General features: G+C 56.7%; 1 protein-coding gene across 1 annotated transcript; it reads left to right on the top strand.

The window, feature by feature from the left end:
- Positions 1-2,972: 2,972 nt before the first annotated feature.
- Positions 2,973-15,211, top strand: SCRT2 (scratch family transcriptional repressor 2). The gene is made up of 2 exons (XM_075012069.1): positions 2,973-3,099; positions 14,505-15,211. Exons 1-2 carry the CDS (start codon positions 2,973-2,975, stop codon positions 15,209-15,211), a joined length of 834 nt encoding a protein of 277 aa, XP_074868170.1.
- The last annotated feature ends 5,127 nt before the right edge of the window (positions 15,212-20,338 follow it).

Here is a 20,338-nt window from a genome sequence, read left to right as displayed (position 1 = left end):
AGAACTACAGCCCCTGTGAGGACAGCCCGGAGCACCCCACCCCTCAGGACGACAGAGTTCAGCCTAATAACTCTGTATGGGAAGCCAGAAGGGCCAGCTGGGACAGCACCCGTCACAGGCTGGGGACAGTTTAAGCGGCTCGTTGAGCCGGCTGCGAGGTGCTGCTTGGAGCAGCATTTGTCCCGGCCTGGAAACAAGCTGGTGGCCCCCTGAAGTGGGTCTGGAAAAGGCAGGGAGGTTGTTCACCCCCCACCTGACTTGCTAGCCCGGGTGCTGCCTGAGGTGCAGCTGTGGCCATGTCGGTCTCTCCAATATTTGGCTGGAGTTCTGATTTATTGTCATACTAATAAGACTGAGCACTTCCCACGGCAAAGCCCTGTGATGTATGCGTGTCCCCATCACACAGGAGCTGCTCCCAGGATGGCTGCAGGCTTACATCAGGCGCCAGCATCTTAGAGGACACTATGGCCGCAGCCTTGCAAGCGCGCTACACAGGGAACGCACATCCCCGTTCACTCCTTGCCCCACAGCAAGGCTCTGTGCTGTCGGTTTGCTCATCTCGTGGCTGGGTGGGTCTGTAGCAGACATTGGTTTGGTGGATGGATTTGAAGGACAAGGGAGCAGCCCAAGGCTTCAGAACAAGGCAGTGGCAGAACCAGGAGGAGACTTCAGGCTCTCCCAGCTCCTAGCCTCACACTTAATCAACTCTGGGGGCTCTGGCTTCACAGCTCAGGTCGGATGAGGCCGTTCATGAGAAGGCCCCATTTTACCCCCTTGTTAATTTTCCAAAACTAAACTACCTCCCTATGAACCATCAAGGCCGAGGGTCTCAGAAGCCATTGGACCGCGACCCTCTTCCGACTTACTTCACACACCAGAAGTGGGGGCTGATGCCTGAGCTCGCTCGAATTTCACTGATCCAATTAAGGGGGCTGAGACCAGAGCCCCACTGCTCTGGGCAAAGGGGCAACAGCTGAAGCTCAAGAGTTTCCATCCCAGGAAGTGGGGAGCCTGTCACCTGAACCCCACCACCCAAGGCAGAAGCCCTCAGGTTTTGGCTGCAGGCCTGGGCCATGGAAAGTTAAAGCCAGTCCTGATGAGCCACTTCTACTTTCCATCTTTCCTCCAAGGCCACACCCGCCTTCTGAGATCCACTGCCGTGGAACATACAGGAATCAACTCTCAGCCACTGAGAGGCTCTGCCAGAGTCCGGAGAGCTTTGTAAACCCCAGGCTTGTCTCTGAGGAGTGCGGAGCAGCTACCCGCGAACTCGGGAACATGGGTTCATTGCTGTCTCCCCTACTCCTTTGCCGTCAGTGAAACGTGCCCGTCGGAGCACGCCACACAAACACACACACTCGGAAGAGGATTCCCTCCGGCTCAGCTCCGAGGAAAGCAGGAAGGCCCTGTATATTCAAGGGCCTTCACGTTACTTCAGTTTGAAATGGTGGTTCTGAAGGAAGTGATGGAGCTGGCCTGTGAGTACAGTACACGCCTGGCATAGTGGGAGGAGGAAGGCACTGCAAAACTCTGCCTGGAAATAAAGCAGCTCCTTGTAGCGAGCTCTGGAAGCTCAAATATTTTTCCCTATTGCAGTAGGGGTGTAAACTCCCTGTTGGCATCGCTCCATTGACTTTACAGCAGGGGAACCCAGGCAGCAGTTTGGCCCAGGCAGTTACACATTCAGGCCAGGCCAAAAGCAGTGAATAAATGGATGAAGAGGTCAAAACTTCTTATGCCTCTTCCCTGATTGGGGCCTGCTTGTGGGTCACTGGCCCACGCTCTGTTTGCCCAGCTGGTGAGGAGATTTGCCAAGGTTGCACTCAGTGGCAGAAGCTCTTTTCTGGTGTCCTTACCCCTGCCACGTGCCTGCCTTTCGGCAAAGCAAAGGCACTGGGTGGAAGGCAGAGCCTGTTTGGCTGTAGCAACAAAGGCAGTAGCCCCGCTTAGTTAAGGGGAACAATGGAGCGCGGACAAGCCCCTGGGGTTGGGTTAGATCTGCCCAGGGCGTTGTTTGTTGCCCACCTTTGTTGAACAGGGAAATCAAAAAGCGCTCCCCTCCCCACCCCCGCACACAGCTCTAGGCTGTGTTAGTCACTGGGTCTTAAAACACACTGGTTGCACCCAGACAAAGGACACAGCCCGAGAGTTCATCTGAACAGCCCCTCTCCCTCTGCAGCCCCTCCCGCCGACTTCCTCTCCCCTCTTCCTCACACACGCCTCTCTATTGTCTGCCTGGGGATGGACAGGAGGAAGGAAAGACCCCCCCACACCATGGCATGGCTTCCAGGGGTTCGCTGTGGTGCTGCTATTCCCTGCCCTGGGACACGGGGTGGTTCTGCAGTGTGGGTGATCGTCCTGCAGGGCCTAGGGGTGGGGGGGTCCCTATCTCTCTCTCAGCCAGTTCCATTAGCAGCTCTAGAAGAAACTTCTCCCTCTGTTCCCCAGCCTGGCTCAGGCCTGACGCCTGGTATGCCCCGCAACTGAGAGGCTCAGGGTTAAACAGATGGGCAGTGGCCCGGCCCCCGCCCTCCCCTATCCTTCCTGCCACGCCTCGTCCACTTTCCTCCAGCTCTTTCCTTTTGCTCTCACTTCCCCCCCCCCAGACACAGAGTCACACACACACAGTCACACACACACGCACACAGAGTCACACACACACACACACACGCACACACTTCCCCTGTCTCTTTCACCCCCTCCCCCGCCTCCACAGCCGCTCCAGTGGTAATGCGATGATTGTCCGGGGGGACGTGTGATGGATTAGAGAGCCGAGCCGCTCCGCTCCGCTCCCTGCCGAAGCACCACCTGATCTCCAGCCGGCGTCCCATATAAAGCCAGCGGGCCCCGAGCGCGGAGCGCGGAGCGCAGCGGGCGTGTGCCGGCTCCCCCCGCCCCGGGCCCGCCCGCAGCGCCGCGCCGCGCCGCGCCGGGAGCTGTCCAGTGCTGATTCCCGCAGCGCGGCCCGCACCATGCCCCGCTCCTTCCTGGTCAAGAAGCTCAAAGCGGACGAGGGGCCGGCTCCCAGCTACCACCCGCTGGAGGCGGCTTATGCGCTGGCCGGGGCGCGGGCGGGCGGCGGCCCCGCGACCGAGGAGGGTGAGTGGCCGAAGCCCGGGCGAGGGTCCCGGCAGCTGCGGGGGGCTCTGCCCGGCGGGGGGCGTGTTCCGAGCCCCGGGCCGCTCCCTGCGCGCCGCGGTGCCCAGGGCCCTGGCGGCGGAGCGGTCGCGGGAGGTTGCGCCCCCCCGGCCCCACCGCGGCGCGCATTGTACGCGGGTTCCAGCGGGCTGGGGCGGAGCTGGCCCCGGACCTCGGGCGAGCCCCAGCCGCGGGGGGGGCGGCGGCTGGGCTAGGAATGGCCGGGGCGAGGGTCCCTGCCCGGCCGGGCCAGCGGGGTGTGCACCCCGACAGCCAGCGGCCCCTGGGCTTGGAGAGTCGCGTCTCCCTCGGGCGTGTGGGGGGGGACCGGTACAGGCACTAGAGTGACCCCCTGCTTGTAGCGGGGTGTGGGCGTGCACGTGTGTGTGTGTGTGTGTGTGTGTGTGTGAGAACCGGCACAGGCACTAGAGTGACCCCCTGCTTGTAGCGGGGTGTGGATGTGCACGGAAACGTGTGTGTGTGTGTGTGTGTGTGTGTGTGTGTGTGTGTGTGTGTTGCACAGACTATGGGAGTGCCCTGTAGTGTGCATGTGTGTTACTTGTGGGCCCTGGGCCATGTGTGCATGGGTGTGCGGGTCTCGGTGCGAGCGAGCGGCCGGCTGCGTGCGGTGCGTTGTGCGTGCGTGGGGTCATGCAGAGGGGGCGTCTGGTGGGTCGGGGGCTGCGCACATTCCCACGGTTGCAGGCGGTGGGCCTGGGTGTGCGCTGCGGGGCCTACGTGGGTCTGTCTCCGAGCCCAGCAGCTCCTCCTCATAGCTGCTCCCTTGTGAAATGCCCCCTTGCCCCAGCTCCTAGCGACTCGCTGCCCTTGGCGGCTCTTGCCAAGCCGGCCTTTGCTGCCCCCCCCAGGACGTGTGTGGGCACCAGGGAGGGTCCTTGGTTCTGCCCACAGATCCCCTCAGAGCTGGCGACGTCCCTGGGTTGTAGAGTTGCCCTGGTGCCCCAGCGGCTGGAGCTGGGCTTACCCTGACCAGGGGCTGGCCTCTGGATCGCAGCTGGGGTGATAGAGCAGCTTGGGAGGAGCCAAATGGTGGCATTGCCAGGCGCTGCCCCGGGCAGGGCGAAAGGCCGTCTGCAGAGGCAATGGGATAAGGGTGTCCACATTGCCAGGGCTCCTTGTCCTGGTGCTGCCTGGGCCTGGCCTCACGTCAGGCGGGGCAGGGGAAAGAAGAGGAGAGTGGGACGGCCTGGCCTGTGCCCCACACGCCAGCCTGCAGCACATGGTGGTGAGTGGGGCCACAGGGGCCCAGGCTGAACTAACAGAGCTGGGGTCACAAGGTGCCCACGCTCCATGAGAAGGCCCCAGCCATGTTTGTGGGCTAGACACAGCCCTGCACAGTGTCCATATCCAGGGAGCACCCCACCCCACCGCCGGAGCGGGGAATGCCACAGTCCCAGTCATCCATCCCTCCAAGGTGGAACCACAGCAGGGCGGCCCCCAAGGCTTTCCAGATGCACCCGGGGCTGCGTTGTTCAGCAGCCCCTGAAATCTGCTTGGGGAGGGGGGTGGAAAGAAGCCCTCCTGCTTCCAGGCATTTGGAGGTGCCAGGTCAGCCTGGTGAGCTGCCAAATTGGGGTGTGTTGGATGGGCTGCAGTGCCAGGCCCTGTGCTCTAACCTCCCCGGCCCGAGGTGACATTCCTGCCTGCCCTTGGTGCTATGGGCACTGGGGACGCAGCTCCCAGCCCTGGGCTCCGTCCAAAGAACAGTGACGTCAATTTGTCCTTTACACCGACAGGCAGGAGCTCAACCCCTCGCAAGGAGACTCCCTCTGCTTCTGCTCTGCCAAATAGGAGGGGTGGGTGGAAGGCAAACAGCTTGTGCCAGCCCACTGGGGCCCATTCCAGCCAAATCACCCCCAGGGAGACACGTCTTCCCATGGCTGAGAAGGTGGCAGAGCTGCCTGCGAAGAAGAGGGACTGGCAGTGAAATGACCTGTCCACCTCCCTGCAGGAGCAGTGAGGAATAACAAGGCCTGGGCTGGGCTCTGAGGTTCAGGATGTCCCTACCCCACCTGGCCTGGGTTTCAGGTTCATGTCATGGCTTTAGGTGCCTGAGAGTCCCAACATTTCTTGGGAAATACCCCTTCCCCACCCCTCTCACCACGCACAGACAATTAGCTGGCCAAGGGGGACACTGCCTCTGAGGTTGGAACTGTCTGGGGGGCACAGAAAATGCACTTGGTAGAGGCCTCGCTTGAGGGGATTTGTTTCCTCCGAGTTAGAATCGGGGGCCTTGGCACACCTATGGGTGGGTTTGGTCTGTTACTGAATGAATTGTCAGCAGGTCTGTTTTGATGTGCCCATAACAACGTTACTGCTGAAGTGGCCATCCTGCACAGGGGTAGCCTTTAATTCTGTTTGTCAGTACCGCTAACCACCTGGAAGGCCTGAATAAATCTATAAGGAGGGCAAGGAGGCTGTTGTGGGCACCCGGCAAGTCAGGAACCCTGCATTCAATCCCACTCCTATCGCTAACTCAGAATGTATGAAGATGTGCAAGTCGGTTACCCACTCCGTGACTCAGTTTGCCCATCTGTAAAATGGAGATAATGTCTCTTACCCTAATTACTGCTTGTACAGTGGTTGGCACGCTTCAGCAGCAATGCCCTGCAGAAGTGAGTTAGCATAATTCTGCGTATTCCCTGTGCATTTAGTTGAAGAGAACACAATCTATTTGTCTGCACCCTCTGAATCTCCTCCAATCCAGCCAGGACCCCAGTGGGAAGAGGGCCAATAAACACTGCTTTAACGCCCAAAAGAAGAGGCACCCGGAGGGCTGCAGCTGGTGTTAGTGATTATGTGTGTGAGTACAGTGAATAGCACTTGGGGTTTGCACATTTGATATAGAGGCTGGTGCTTGGGAGCTCTCTGTTTGTACAGGCGGATGGCTGGGGCAGCTCATGTCTTGCTGATATTGACTGTGCCAAATTTAGGCTGTGCCTTGCCCCCAGCGGTGGAATGAAAGGGGCTGTACTCATACTGCAAACAGCCGCATGGCTTTGGAGGTTTTCCACTGTCGTCCACCTCCCTGCATCCTTGTGTGTGTGGCTCACCCCGGGTGTGAAAGACCTTGTGTGCTGGGTGATGTCAGGGAAAGGAATTTACACAGGCTGGGGAGAATAGGGGATGCTGCTTTTCTGGCAATAACCTTGCTGCATGCTCCAGAGAAGGTGTGAAAAATTGCTGAGGAGAGTGCTTTTCGCCCAGCGTGTGTGACCGCACTCTGTAAACAAGGAGAGAGCCAGGAAAGGGAGGGAGAGGGAGGCAGCTTCAGAGCAGAGAGAGGCCCAGCTCCAGAAGAAAGACCCTCCCACGTGCCCTGCGATGGAAAGCTGGCCTGCAGGGGGGCTGCACCACGTTCAGGTACGGAGAAAACGCTGCCTCAGAGGCAGTGACAAAGATATGCTGCCCGGGATTAACAGGCCAGTCTTTCCAGAGCTGGGCAGCCAAGGAAGCTTAGGTTGGGGAGAGGACAAAAAAATCAATAATGAGGCAGGCTGCGGGTCAGGGGAAACTGCAGGCCACACACAAGCCACCGCTGTCATCTGGCACTGAAATTGCAGCAGGCTTGGTGGAAGACCTCACTGGCCCCCCGGCCTGCTCGCAATGCCACCCACCCCTTCTTGGCAGGACTGGCTGCAAAACCTGCTCGTGAGGAGTAGAGCTGCTGCCTTGGGAGCTGCAGAAAATTGCCCTGCAGGAGCAGAGTTCCCACCCCTACCTGGGTCTTATCCCCCGTCTGTGTAAGCACTGCCCCTTCCAGGGTTAGAGCAAAGACCAGAGTTTCTCCCTCAGGCCTGGGTATGCCTTCTTCAAGCAGCTGCTGTTGGTCACCCCGCACAGAAGACACCTGGTGCGCAAAGGCCGTGAGGAGTAGCATCCCGGAGTGACGACAGCGTGTGGTCTGGTTACAGGCGAACTCCCGTGATGTCAGTGTTAGAGGAGGAAGGAAGGTCTTGTGGCCAAGGCACTGGGATGAGCTGAGCTCTGCCCTGGCTTTGCCGTTTCTTCACTCTGGGTCCATGAACAAGCCACTGAGCATGGTGAGGAAAAACTCCCACCATTGCTGGAGTCCTGGGGCAATTCCCCAGCCACTAGCAGCAGTAGCCACGGTCAGGCAGACCAATCACTGGGGCCTGGGCAGCTTATCCTGAGCAGAGTTAAGCAGATAGCAATTGGTCCAGCCCTCGCTGCCTTATTTTCAAATTGTCATCCACACAACACATGCAGCGAGGTGGACAGTTCTCAGCTTCCCCCCGCTGCCCCACAGCCAGTGGGGTTTAGTGCATGGAATATGACACTGGCCCCCAGGCAGACCTGGGTTCTGTTCCTAGCCCTGCCACTGCCTTGCTGTGTGATGTGGGGCAAGTCCCTTCACTGTGTTGAGTCAATTTCCCAACCTGTCAAATTGGACTAATGCTAATGATCTTCCAGAGAGGAGAAGCGCTGTTTGGAAAAGCTGAGTAGTTAAGAGATGAGAGGAGGCAGAATGGGGACCAGCCCAGCTGATAGGAAGGCACATAACCAGGTGAATTCACTGCCCAGGAGTAGGTGACTGGTGGTTTCTGAGCACCGTTCAATGGGAAGTTGTACCCGGGCCATTGGCTGTAAGAAGGTCCTGAGCTGTGGTGGATTCTCCATCCCTAGAGGTTTTTAAGTCCCGGCTTGACAAGGTCCTGGCTGGGATGACTTAGTGGGGGTTGATCCTGCTTTAGGCAGGGGACTGGACTAGATGCCCTCCTGAGGTCCCTTCCAGCCCTAGGGGTCTGTGAATTAGTTCAGATAGTCTGGTCCAGAGGGAAAAGGTTCTCATATGCAGGAGTCAGAAACGAGGGGCTGACCTGGGTTATCAATGAACCCTGTCTTTCAGCATGAGCATGTTACTTCCTACAGCGGGGAACAGTTTGGAGTCAGATGCTGGAGTCAGCCACACATAGTACATCCATTCCCCCGGCAGGCTGGGTCTCCATCTTCTTCTGGTGCCTCTCCCCGCACCCCAGAAAGCAGCTCTAGTCCCCAGCTGCCTGCTTGACCCCCCAACTCCAGCTCTTCTTGGACAGCATCTCCCCAGTCCCCACCTTGCCACTGGCCTATCTCGTGGAGGGTGGGGAGACACGCGAATCCAGATTCCCTCCCATTAATTTTTGTTATAATTGGAAACTCAGGGGGTTTATCTCTAGAGGGCAGCAGGAGCTCAAACTCCCCACCTGGCAGGCTGAGCAGCCTTGGTAAGCTGCACTGCACAGAGGGAGGTCCAACTGTCACCTTTACTGCAGCCTCAGGTCAGCCAGGTAGTGCTGTGCAGCTAGTGTTGAATCCTGTAAGCCGGGTGTTACGCTGAGCGCAGGAACTCCTGCTAGCGTGCACCTCCCCACATCTATGGATAGTGAGGTTTCCCCATCGGCTACACTGAATGGCCACATTCACTTGGACTCATCACCCCAGTTTACAAGAGGTGGTAACTTTTGGGGCAGTAATTTTCTTACATGCACACCTGCCTTTGTATTGCCCCTGCAGCCCACCTGACAACATGTGTTTTGCGCACGACAGCTCGTGCCCCGATAGAGCCGGTGTTCTCCAAGGTGCTCCAGGACTCCTTGGTCCTGCTGGCAGGGAATGTGCTCATCAGAATTCCTTTGCCTAAGAGCTCCACCTGCTGGTGGGTTTGCACGGGCTGAGGGAGAATACACAGTTGCGGGAACCAGCCCTGTCCCTAGCAGAGAAGAATATTGGTAGATGTGCACACATCAGAAGGACATCAGTCCTTGCAAATCAGTATAGTGGAACAGGAGAACACCCACAAGCCCATGGCTCATGTGACTCCAGTGCCAGAGTGGGCAGATGAGAGGTTGATGTTCATGGAATAACATTTTTCTCTCTCACTGCCGTGGGAGGGATACCCTGGGGTCAGTGGAGCAGGGCCAGTGTATGCCAGCTGAGGATCTGGCTCACTCTGCTGTATTTTACCGTCACACCAGCTGGAGCCATCTAGCACCACTTTCAGCCACAGCATCCGTATTTCTAATGGCGAAAGCGATGCCCACTCATAGCCAGCACATCGGGGTCCCTTTATCAGTCCAATGAATAGTACTCATGGGGATGGGAATGCATGTGCTTGTGGTTTTACACAGCCTCATCTGTCCTGGGATGTGGTTCAGAGCAGGACAGCCAGAAACAACTCAATGGCTCAAGTACTTTGCTGTAGTAGGTAGGATATAGGAGTCACCCTTCCCAAGGTTTTGCATCAGGCTCCCTGGCACCTGCCACATACAAGCCCAAGCATTGAGCGTTCAGAGGGGCATGTGTGTACGCAAGGAGGGGGCTTTGTGGATGCACCCACTGCACAGCTTCCTTTGATGCATTCAGAATTTTACGTGGACACATCAATCGTTAGACAACAGCTAAACATCATCCCAAATCCCCAAAAGATCAACTATTCCATCAGTGCCAAGAGGTCAAAGATCATCTAGCCAACAAAATAAACTAACTCACCAGGTGATGTCTACTGCATAGCGTGTTACAGCTTCACAGCTTGTGCCTGTGGGGCTGGCCTGTTAGGTGCCCAGCTATGATAAACCCTGGATGTATGGATTGGAAGTGCGGATGTTGGTAGAGAGATGTTACCTCCTGCAGCTGGGTAAAGTTTGGAATCAGATACTGAGTTCTCAATCTGAGGGTCAAAAAATCCCTCCACTTCTCAATAGCTGGAGGGCTAAGGGGTTCCCCAAACTTGCTCTTGTCGTTAAGATGGGGAGCACGGTTGGAGAAAGCTGGGACCACTGGGGATACACCATGAGAAATATATACTTCCAAGTGCCTCAAAATATCCCTCTGGAGAATCATCTTAGCAGAGTGTTTTAATTTCTGGGCACTGCAAGGTGCAGCTCCTCCCCACTCCCTGAGGGGGTGGACCCCATGGATCCCTGACAATGGAGCAAAGAAGCCGAGCCTGTCACTTTTGGGGCAATGTTTCCCTGTGAACACACACCTGTGCTGTGTGGGGTTGAGACCAACACATGAGGGAGGAGGACTGGTGAGGGGGAAATTCACCCGGATGCTGACACTGACTGAGTCCAGAGCAATATTTGTGTGCACCTTTCATGCTGCACAAAACCTGCCTCCATTCGCGTCCCACTGCCGGCTGTCTAGCCTAGAAAGCTGGAGCAGTTTTGGAGATGAAGACCCCCTGCATGGCAGGCTTTGGTTTCCATCAGTTCTCCTAGAAAGCCCCTGACTCTTTCAAACAGGAGACGGGCCTCTGGGAGTTTCCAGATCCCTGCCTGAGTTTTCCCCTGTACGGCTGGTAAACTGAGGCAGGGTTCTCACTATTAGCTCTGCTTTTAAAGGGAGTCATGTGGGTAGCTGGTTGCAAGGAGCATCTGCTCCTTTGTTCCCATGCGCACTGCCTGTTTCCTTACACCTGCATTTCTGTCTCCTCGTCTGGGCTGCCAGTCTGTCCAGCCTCCAGCATCCTCTCCCATTTTGTGTCTCCAAAAGAGTCAGGCTCCCGGCTTGTCCTCTCTCTAGTCTCCTACAGTATTTTCTTAAGTGGCTCTCCTGTCCATCCCGCTGCCTGCAGAAGTTACTGGCGCACTGATATCATTGAGAGCAGGCTGGGCCTAAGTCCCCAGGGGAAATGGCTGGGGAAGACCAGGTGGCTTCTGGGTTCTGTCCCAAGCCCTTTCCAGTTAATTCACTTTGACCTTGTCCAGTTTGCTGTAGCGGGACAGGGCACTGATAGAACTGCTCATTGTGAGTGTCTGCCAGAGCGTACCAAGGAGTCAGGCCTTGGCAGCTGTCTGTTGGCCTGGCAAGTGCTGGAACCAAAAGAGGCTGATTCAGTCCACGGTTGCCGAAGAGGTTCAAAGGGCAGCTGGAGTGAATGGGCCAGGGTCTGGGACCTTCTCTTACCCAGATGGCTCTCACAGCAGCTGGTTGGGTGGAGTGTGGCAAGAGGAGATAACAGATGGAGACAGGGTCAGGTCGGTGGATTGGTGCCTGGCTCAAAGGCTAATGGGAAAAGGGTCGTTATAGATTGAGCCAGACGGAGTCAGACTCTGGGGTTCTGCCATGAGGGCTCCTGTCTCTCATGACAGGAGAAGGATAATCATAGAACACTAGCACTGGAAGGGACCTCGAGAGGCCATCAAGTCCAGCCCCCTGCCCCAATGGCAGGACCAAGTACTATCTAAACCATCACTGACAGACATCTATCTAACCTGTTCTTAAATATCTCCAGCAATGGAGATTCCACAACCTCCCTTGGCAATTTATTCCACTGTTTGACCACCCTGACAGTTAGGAACTTTTTCCTAATGTCCAACCTAAACCTCCCTTGCTGCAGTTTAAGCCCGTTGCCTCTTGTTCTATCCTCAGAGGCCAAGAAGAACAAGTTTTCTCCTTCCTCCTTATGACTCGCTTTTAGATACCTGAAAACCGCTCTCATGTCTCCCCTCAATCTTCTCTTTTCCAAACTAAACAAGCCCAATTCTTTCAACCTTTTTCCATAGGTCACATTCTCTAGACATTTAATCATTCTTGTCGCTCTTTTCTGGACCCTCTCTAGTTTCTCCACATCTTTTTTGAACTGCGGTGCCCAGAACTGGACACAATACTCCAGCTGAGGCCTAACCAGCGCAGAGCAGAGCGGAAGAATGACTTCTCGTGTCTTGTTCACAACACACCTGTTAATGCCTCCCAGAATCATGTTGGCTTTTTTTGTAACAGCATCACACTGTTACTCATATTTAGCTTGTGGTCCACTATAACCCCCAGATCCCTTTCTGCTGTAGTCATTCCTAGACAGTCTCTCCCCATTCTGTATGCGTGAAACTGATTGTTCCTTCCCAAGTGGAGCACTTTGCATTTGTCCTTATTAAACTTCATCCTGTTTGCCTCAGACCATTGCTCCAATTTATCCAGATCATTTTGAATTATGACCCTATCCTCCAAAGCAGTTGCAACCCCTCCCAGCTTGGGATCATCTGCAAACTTAATAAGCGTACTTCCTATGTCAATATCTAAATCGTTGATGAAGACATTGAACAGAACCAGTCCTAACGCAGATCCCTGCAGAACCCCACTTGTTATACTTTTCCAGCAGGCCCAGCTGCACCCAAAGATTGACAGACGTTAGCCAATGTTAGGGTGAACTTGTCCCAGGTTGCAATTTGGAGCTACTAGGAGCTCAACAGACCAATGCAGAGGCTCCATCTGACAACAAGGTCCTTAACGCTGAGCTCTACTAATTGTGCCTGTTCATCACAGACAGCTCCACATCTGTGACTGAGCCTCCTGGGCCAATCCCACCGTGCCACGGGGTGGGGGGAAGGCTGGGACAGCGTGTGGTCCAGTTACTCCCCAGGTCTTTGGCAGGGTTCAGGAGTGGATCCCCCGGGACACTTGACCCTGGGGCTGCAGCGTCCAATAGGTGAACGGGGAAGCATCCTTTGGTGAGTGTGGCTCGGGGGCTTGCACCACAGTGTCAGAGCGGGAGCTCAGGCACTGCGTCATGCAGCAATCAAGGCCGCCCGGCTGGGGGCTGGGCAGTTCTGATGGCGCAGATCTTGTGAGTCACTGGGGGGCAGGGGTTAGTGTGCCTGGCTGCAGGGGTTGGGGGCGAGGGTGCCTGGCTGCAGGGGTGGGGGGTGAGGGTGCCTGGCTGCAGGGGTGGGGGGCGAGGGTGCCTGGCTGCAGGGGTGGGGGGTGAGGGTGCCTGGCTGCAGGGGTGGGGGGCTAGTGTGCCTGGCTGCAGGCGTAGGGGGCAAGGGTGCCTGGCTGCAGGGCTGGGGGGTTAGTGTGCCTGGCTGCAGGGATAGGGAGGGGTTGAGTGCCTGGCTGCAGGGGTTGGGGGTTAGTGTGTCTGGCTGCAGGGGTGGGGGACAAGGGCGCCTGGCTGCAGGGGTTGGGAGTTAGTGTGCCTGGCTGCAGGGGTGGGGGGTTGAGTGCCTGGCTGCAGGGGTGGGGGGCAAGGGTGCCTGGCTGCAGGGCTGGGGGGTTAGTGTGCCTGGCTGCAGGGCTGGGGGGTTGGTGTGCCTGGCTGCAGGGATAGGGAGGGGTTGAGTGCCTGGCTGCAGGGGTTGGGGGTTAGTGTGTCTGGCTGCAGGGGTGGGGGACGAGGGTGCCTGGCTGCAGGGGTTGGGAGTTAGTGTGTCTGGCTGCAGGGGTGGGGGGCAAGGGTGCCTGGCTGCAGTGGGGGGTTGGAGCCTGGCTGGGGGGGGGCATGTGGCAATCAGGGGTCTTGCTTTTGGACACGACTGCTCTAGAGCCTCTGCTAGTGTTCAGCACACACCAGTCCCATCGTCACCCCCAGACCAAAGGTTCTGATTTGGCATCTGTCACAGTGTGGGGATCCTCAGGCCCTGCACCCAGTTACAGGCGGACGTGGCTGTCACTGTGCAGGGAGAACAGGAGGTTATCGGACAACAGGGACACAGCGTAGAACAGACTTGTCAACACAGGAACCAGACACCATCAGTACAATCCATCCTGGGGAGAGGGGCCCAGAGGGGGTCCTTGAGCTGGGCCCTGACCCCCGCTTCCTCTCTCTCCAGCCAGACCAGACTGCCCCACCCCACTGCCCAGTTCCGACTCAAACCAGCCGGGCCCCTTGCCATGAATGAGTCAGGGAAGGGGTTAATATCTTCCTGATGGAACTTGAGTCCAAGTGAGCCAAAATGAGCGTGGAGTGAATTTTCTGAACTGAGAACAGTTGCAATTTCAGGGGTCTTTTGTCACCAGACGAGAAGAAGCCAGTGCACTGCCATGGGCTCACCTTGACTTAAGTTACATCAGGAAGATGTTAACCCCTTCCCTGCCTCATTCATGGCACACCCCCTCTGTCCTCCTTTGGCCTGTTTCCCAGCAAAGAAAGGTTTTACCTGGCTGCCTAGCTTACAGACAGCCTGGAGGGCCACTGCCTATGTGTAAGAAGTCCTTACACCCAAACTCCTGTCGCCACTCTGCACGGATGCTGCGCTTGGGGAAACTGAGGCACCCACCTCAGGGTACTGCAGGACAGTAGGAAACACATGCAACCTAAGCAGGGGAATCAAATCCTCCCATGCCCCTCTGTGTCACAGCTTGTCATAGAGCCAGCTGGATGCAGGGTCAGACGCTGAACCCTTGTCAGCTGTTCAGGAGTCCCCAGACTTGGCACATGTGTCTTCCCCACCTCCCTCCAAAACACGCCGAGGCTTTTCTCGCAAGTGTGCGGGGTGCTCAGGCCGTCCCAGGGAAGGCTCAGTCTCCCTGGGTGGGGGCAGTCAGGAAAGGGCTGGGCTATGCGTATAGGAAAGGAGAAGCCCTCGCAGAGGGTGATTTCCGTCTGTGTTTGTCTCCTGCAGGGTACAGCCAACATTGCCTCACACCCTTGGACTATGAGGCTGACAAGAAACAAGGGTTTCAGCTGGTGTCTCCAGACCCGGTTTACGCCCCGGCTCATGAGGAGTACAGCGATCCTGAGAGTCCCCAGTCCAGCCTCTCGGCGCACTACTTCAATGGCGAAGCGGCGGTCACAGACAGCTACTCCATGGATGCTTTTTTCATCACCGACGGCCGCTCTACGCGACGCAGCGAGAGCCAGCGGCGGGGGGGCCACCGCCACTCGTGTAATGAGTGCGGCAAGACCTACGCCACCTCCTCCAACCTCAGCCGGCACAAACAGACCCACCGCAGCCTGGACAGCAAGATGGCCAAGAAGTGCCCCACCTGCGGCAAGGCCTACGTCTCCATGCCCGCCTTAGCCATGCACCTCCTGACCCACAACCTCAAACACAAGTGCGACGTGTGCGGCAAGGCCTTCAGCCGGCCCTGGCTGCTGCAGGGCCACATGCGCTCGCACACGGGGGAGAAGCCCTTCGGCTGCTCCCACTGCGGCAAGGCCTTCGCCGACCGCTCCAACCTGCGGGCCCACATGCAGACCCACTCCGCCTTCAAGCACTACAAGTGCAAGCAGTGCGAGAAGACCTTCGCCCTCAAGTCGTACCTCAACAAGCACCACGAGTCGGCCTGCTTCAAGGGCACCGGACACAGCTGTGCAATAGAAAACTGAGCCCTGTTCCCCGGGGGGGGGACAGGAAAAGCCGGGACAGAAAAAGAGCCATGGACACCTGGGAGGAAGGATCCCCTGCCCAGCTCTCTCCCACCGCCAACCTTCCACAGAAAGGGGATCCCCTGCCCAGCTCTCTCCCACCACCGACATCCAGCAGGAAGGGGGTCCCCTGCCCAACTGTCTCCCACCACCGACAGCAGGGCTACTTGGCCTGTGGGTCCAGAGTGCAAGGGACGCCAGGGACTTATGCAGCTGGGGCCGGCTGTTTGCTGGAAGGATGTGTTTTCCCAGGGATGCTCCGACAGATTTGCTTCCTGCAGTGGGAGTGTGCATGGGGCAGGGTGGTCCCAGGACTTTTCCTCCATGGACTAGGAAACGTTTTTGAATGGGAATGGTGCCGACCGCTTATTTCCACGGCTCTCCCGTTCCCTGCCCTCCGACTCTCATCCCCCTGCTCTCAGCTTGGCCCCTTGCAGCTGGCGAGTCGACGTTCCGCCTGGTGGGATTCAGTCCTAGCGCCTCCTCAGGCCCAGGGACCTCGGGAAATTGCTTATGTATTTATTTAATTTATTGTTGTATTTATTTAGTGCTGCTACTTCTCCCTGCGGGAATGAACCGGGGAGAGAAGACATTTCTCCGTCAGGAGCTACGTTCAGAATGCATCAGCTGTGAAACAGGAAGAGGGTTGGCAAGGAAATGAGGCTGGCAAGGGGACCACATAGGACATGGGGGAGTGTACACCCAGGGGAAGGGTGTCTGGGTGACTGACAGGCCGGTAGGGAGTAGGGAGGGGAGTCAACTGGACATGCAACTGATGGGCTTGAGGAGGGCAGTCGAGTGGATGGGGGGACTGAGTCATGTTGCATGAGTGACAGGCCAGTGCGAGGGGGTAGTTCTGTGGGACTGACAAGCCTGTGAGGCACTGTCTGGGCTGCTGTTGGATGTATGGTGTGTGTGTGACTGTTGGGAAGAAGTGCTGTGTGATTGGTGGGTCTATGCAGAGGAGCGGGTCCTGTGCGTCTGTGGGGCTGTAGGGGGCATATGACTGTTGGACCTGTGAGGGGGAGGTGTGCCCGTACAACTGTTGGGCCTGTTGAGAGTGTGGGGTTCTTGGGCCTGTGAGGGGAGGGGTGTCTGTGTGACTGTTGGGCCTGTGAGGGGAGGGGTGTCTGTGTGACTGTTGGGCCTGTGAGGGGAGGGGTGTCTGTGTGACTGTTGGGCCTGTGAGGGGAGGGGTGCCTGTATGACTATTGGGTCTGTGTGGGGAGGGGTGTCTGTGTGACTGTTGGGTCTGTGAGGGGGAGGGGTGTCTGTGTGACTGTTGGGTCTGTGAGGGGAAGGGTGTCTGTGTGACTGTTGGACCAGAGGGAGCGGGGAAGGGTGTCTGTGTGACTGTTGGGTCTGTGAGGGGAGGGGTGTCTGTGTAACTGTTGGACCAGAGGGAGTGGAGAGGGGTGTCTGTGTGACTGTTGGGCCTGTGAGGGGGAGGGGTGGCTGTGTGACTGTTGCGTCTGTGTGGGGATGGGTGTCTGTGTGACTGTTGGGTCTGTGAGGGGGAGGGGTGTCTGTGTGACTGTTGGGTCTGTGAGGGGAAGGGTGTATGTAACTGTTGGGTCCGTGAGGGGGAGGGGTGTCTGTGTGACTGTTGGGTCTGTGAGGGGAAGGGTGTCTGTGTGACTGTTGGGCCTGTGATGGGAAGTGTGTATGTAACTGTTGGGTCCATGAGGGGAGGGGTGTCAGTGTGACTGTTGGGCCTGTGATGGGAAGGGTGTATGTAACTGTTGGGTCCATGAGGGGAGGAGTGTCAGTGTGACTGTTGGGCCTGTGATGGGAAGGGTGTATGTAACTGTTGGGTCCATGAGGGGAGGGGTGTCAGTGTGACTGTTGGGCCTGTGATGGGAAGGGTGTATGTAACTGTTGGGAGGGAGGACGGGGACAGACCTCTGCACGGTATATTTCAGAGTTCTGTCCTCGGTTTGCTGGTGCTGCCCTGGGACCGCCTCTCAGGGGTGCTGCACTTGTGACTGACAGGATGACTGAGGTGTGAGCCAGCAAGGAGCAAATGCCCTCCTGCCGCACCCATGGGACTGCGAGAAAATCTCCCCACCGCCTTGCTGCAGGAGCAGCTTCTGTGCAGGTGTGTGAGCTAGCCCCAGTCCCTTTTGTTGCAAACTGGTAGGAAGTCTCTAGCCCTTGCAGTGCAGAGCAAAGTTTAAACCCTAACCCGAGTCCTTCCTTAATGTTCAAACAGTGGAAGGTAAATGAGCCTTTTCACACCAGTCTGGCGACTTTTGAGGCACGTCTCAGGGTCGCTGAGCCTTGGGGGTGGGAAAACTGCACTCACCCCCCCAGGCCCAACTGGGAGGCAGAGACTTTCCCATGGTCGAGGGAGGGAGAGGTTCTCCAGGGAACTACCTGCCCCGATGATCCGGGGCTTTATGACAGGAACCCCTTACAGGGAGCCAAACTGGAACCACACTGCGGTTTCCACCCATCCCAAATTTCACAGCAGCATTGGGCACGACGCCAGGGAGGACTGAGCTGCTTCTGGGTCCAGGGCCCACAAGCCATAACCAGAACTCTTAGCCCTGTCGGGTGTGCCACATGGGTCTCCATTTGATGCCCCAGAGGAGGGCAGAAGCATCCCTAAGATCCCAGTCAACACACCCAAGGGGAAAACCCTTCCCAGGCACAGGCTTTCTGGGCTGATACACGTCAGAGCCAGAGCCGCCCTCGCCACCCTGCAGCCATCCAAATTGCTGCCTCCGCTTTCCCCACCAGCATCAGCGGTGGTTGCCTTCTTCTGCCAGAGTAGATGTCAGGTGGAGTTCAGTCCCAACCAGATTTTGGGATGGGCCAGCCCTACACCTCACCCATCCCAACCTCCCTGCAGCTGTGGCCGGGGCTGGGAGGTGCCTGTACTGAGCTCTGCCTGTGTGCGGGCGCCTGACCCAACAGGTCGGGAGAGAGGACTCAGGCTGTAGGCAGTGCTTCTGTCCCCCGGTGTCCCAGTGGGCCTCCTGTGGGGCCCCAAGCTGATTCAGGCAGCCTAGGCTGTTAAGGGGGTAGCACAGTCCCTCCTCACCCCCCTGTCCCTCAGTCACACAGCTGGAGTCGCCCTTGGGGAGAGGACCAGCGTTACTGTACAGTTCAGGGGTGGGGGTCTATTTAAATGCTCTAATTTATATTATTTATAATTTATGCTTTTAACTATGTATTTGCCATGCCGGAAGGGGCCGGGCCAGACCCTGAGGGCCCCTTTGCATGTGGTTGCTCAGACGGTCTGATACTGCCTGCAGAGCTGCACAGTTCCCAGGCTGTGCGTAATCCTGGGGAAGGTTCCTTATTCCCAGGGACAGCATCCCCACGCTGTAACTGGCCGTTGCACAGCTGGGGAGAGAACCGAAAGCTGACCTGCCACAGCTTGGCATTGCCACTTGGAACGGGGTCCTGCATGCTGCTGGTCAGGAGCAGACCAGTTGAGGCGACACTTCTCCTTCGTCTTCCTCAGTGCCGAAGAAGGGCTCCCTGCCCTTTGCCAGGCCGCAGGCTGCGCAGGGCACAAAACTGTCATTGCTATGCAACGTTCCACCCTTGGCCATTCCCCTGTACCCAACACTACTGATTGCACACCTGCAGGCGTGCTGCGCTTCCTTCCCGTCACGCACAAGCCTCGGAACCTGACGTGCAATATCGCTGGGGCAGGCGTCCTCTGCCTGTGTCCTGCCTTGGATCCTGAGCCTGTGACCGACCGCTAGGCTCCACACTGTCTGCACCGGACACCGTTGGTCTGAGAGACAGGGCCTGACCCCAGCCCTCGCGTGCGTGGGTGTGCACATGTTCGTACCCCGACCCTCCTCCTTCCAGGATACAGCCTCCTACGTTCCCTCGGGCGTATGCGTTCTCACTGGCCGCTGTCACGTCTGCAGTCTTTTCCGTGCATTTGGCTTCACAGGAACACGCGCACACTCATGCCTGCGCACCTTGATAGCACAAACGGCTCCGCACATATGCAAAGCTGTATTTGTACCAGGTGCTCAACGCCATGGCACAATCCTACCTGCTGCCACACACTCATAGCTCATCACACACACATGGCCATGCATACACCCATAACCTCCGGCGTGAACAGCTTCATACGCGCATCCTGTATACACACAACCTGCAGAGTTTGACTCATCCACACGCAGCCTCATGCAGAGCCAATCACACGCTTTAATTCACGCATATATACGCATACCAATTTACACAAGCACTGAATCACACACGCGTACACACACATCGTGGGAAGGCTTCTCTGGTGGGCTCTTCCCCAGGGGAATCACTCTTATCCCAAGCCAGGGGTCTGCAACCTGCAGCTCCAGGGCCACATGTGGCTCTTTAGCGACTTCTTTGTGGCTCCCAAAGCTATAAGTGCAAAGTAAAAAACAAAAAACAAAAAAAAACCCTCCTGATTATTTCTGATAAATGGTGAAGGTCTAAAAGCCCCAAAATGAGCAATTCTTATCTAAATAGCAAATGAGATGTGATCTGGAAACACGGAATAACTCCCCGCTGGTGTCCTCCAGAGAGAGAGAGAAGGTACCGGGGTGAAAATCAGGGAGACAGGGGTACAAACACACTTGTAAAGTGTGAGGAAATAGAATATGTAAAAAGTTTGTGAACATCCTGCAGTAAACATATATCACGTACAAATCACTGTGTGCGCGCTGCTCTTCAAGTTGGGGTTACAAAAGGTCTGGTTTGATGTTATTTATTAAGGACCGTTTCGTATTCACACGCACCGCAGCTCTTGAATTACTGAGTTTGCCAAATTGGAAAAAAATGGTTCTTCTGGCTATTTTGGTTGCCGACCCCTGTCCTAAGCAAAACTCACCTTCCCTTGGAGGGCAAAATGTGGACCACTGTCTGTTGGTGGTTATCCATGGGAGCTGGATTTGATTGCACTGGGGACAGTTCAGGAGAGCAGGTCCCTGCTCCATGTTTATATTGTATATAGGAAATTCGACAGCAATAATTTTCAGTGCATGATTGATTTTTCTGCCAGGTTTTGTACTTGACAGATCGCAGTGGGATACGTCTGCCAAGAACTGGCCACCTGCAGTATTACACATAATGCAATTCAGG

This window comes from Carettochelys insculpta, chromosome 17 (assembly GCF_033958435.1).
Source record: "Carettochelys insculpta isolate YL-2023 chromosome 17, ASM3395843v1, whole genome shotgun sequence".
Classification (NCBI taxonomy): Eukaryota; Metazoa; Chordata; order Testudines; family Carettochelyidae; genus Carettochelys; species Carettochelys insculpta.
This window is presented reverse-complemented; position numbering and strand designations above follow the sequence as displayed.

Coding starts and splice junctions, on each gene's coding strand:
- SCRT2 (XM_075012069.1), top strand. CDS start 2,973: ATGCCCCGCTCCTTCCTGGTCAAGAAGCTCAAAGCGGACGAGGGGCCG. Junction 3,100..14,504: donor CGGCCCCGCGACCGAGGAGG/GTGAGTGGCCGA, acceptor TGTCTCCTGCAG/GGTACAGCCAACATTGCCTC.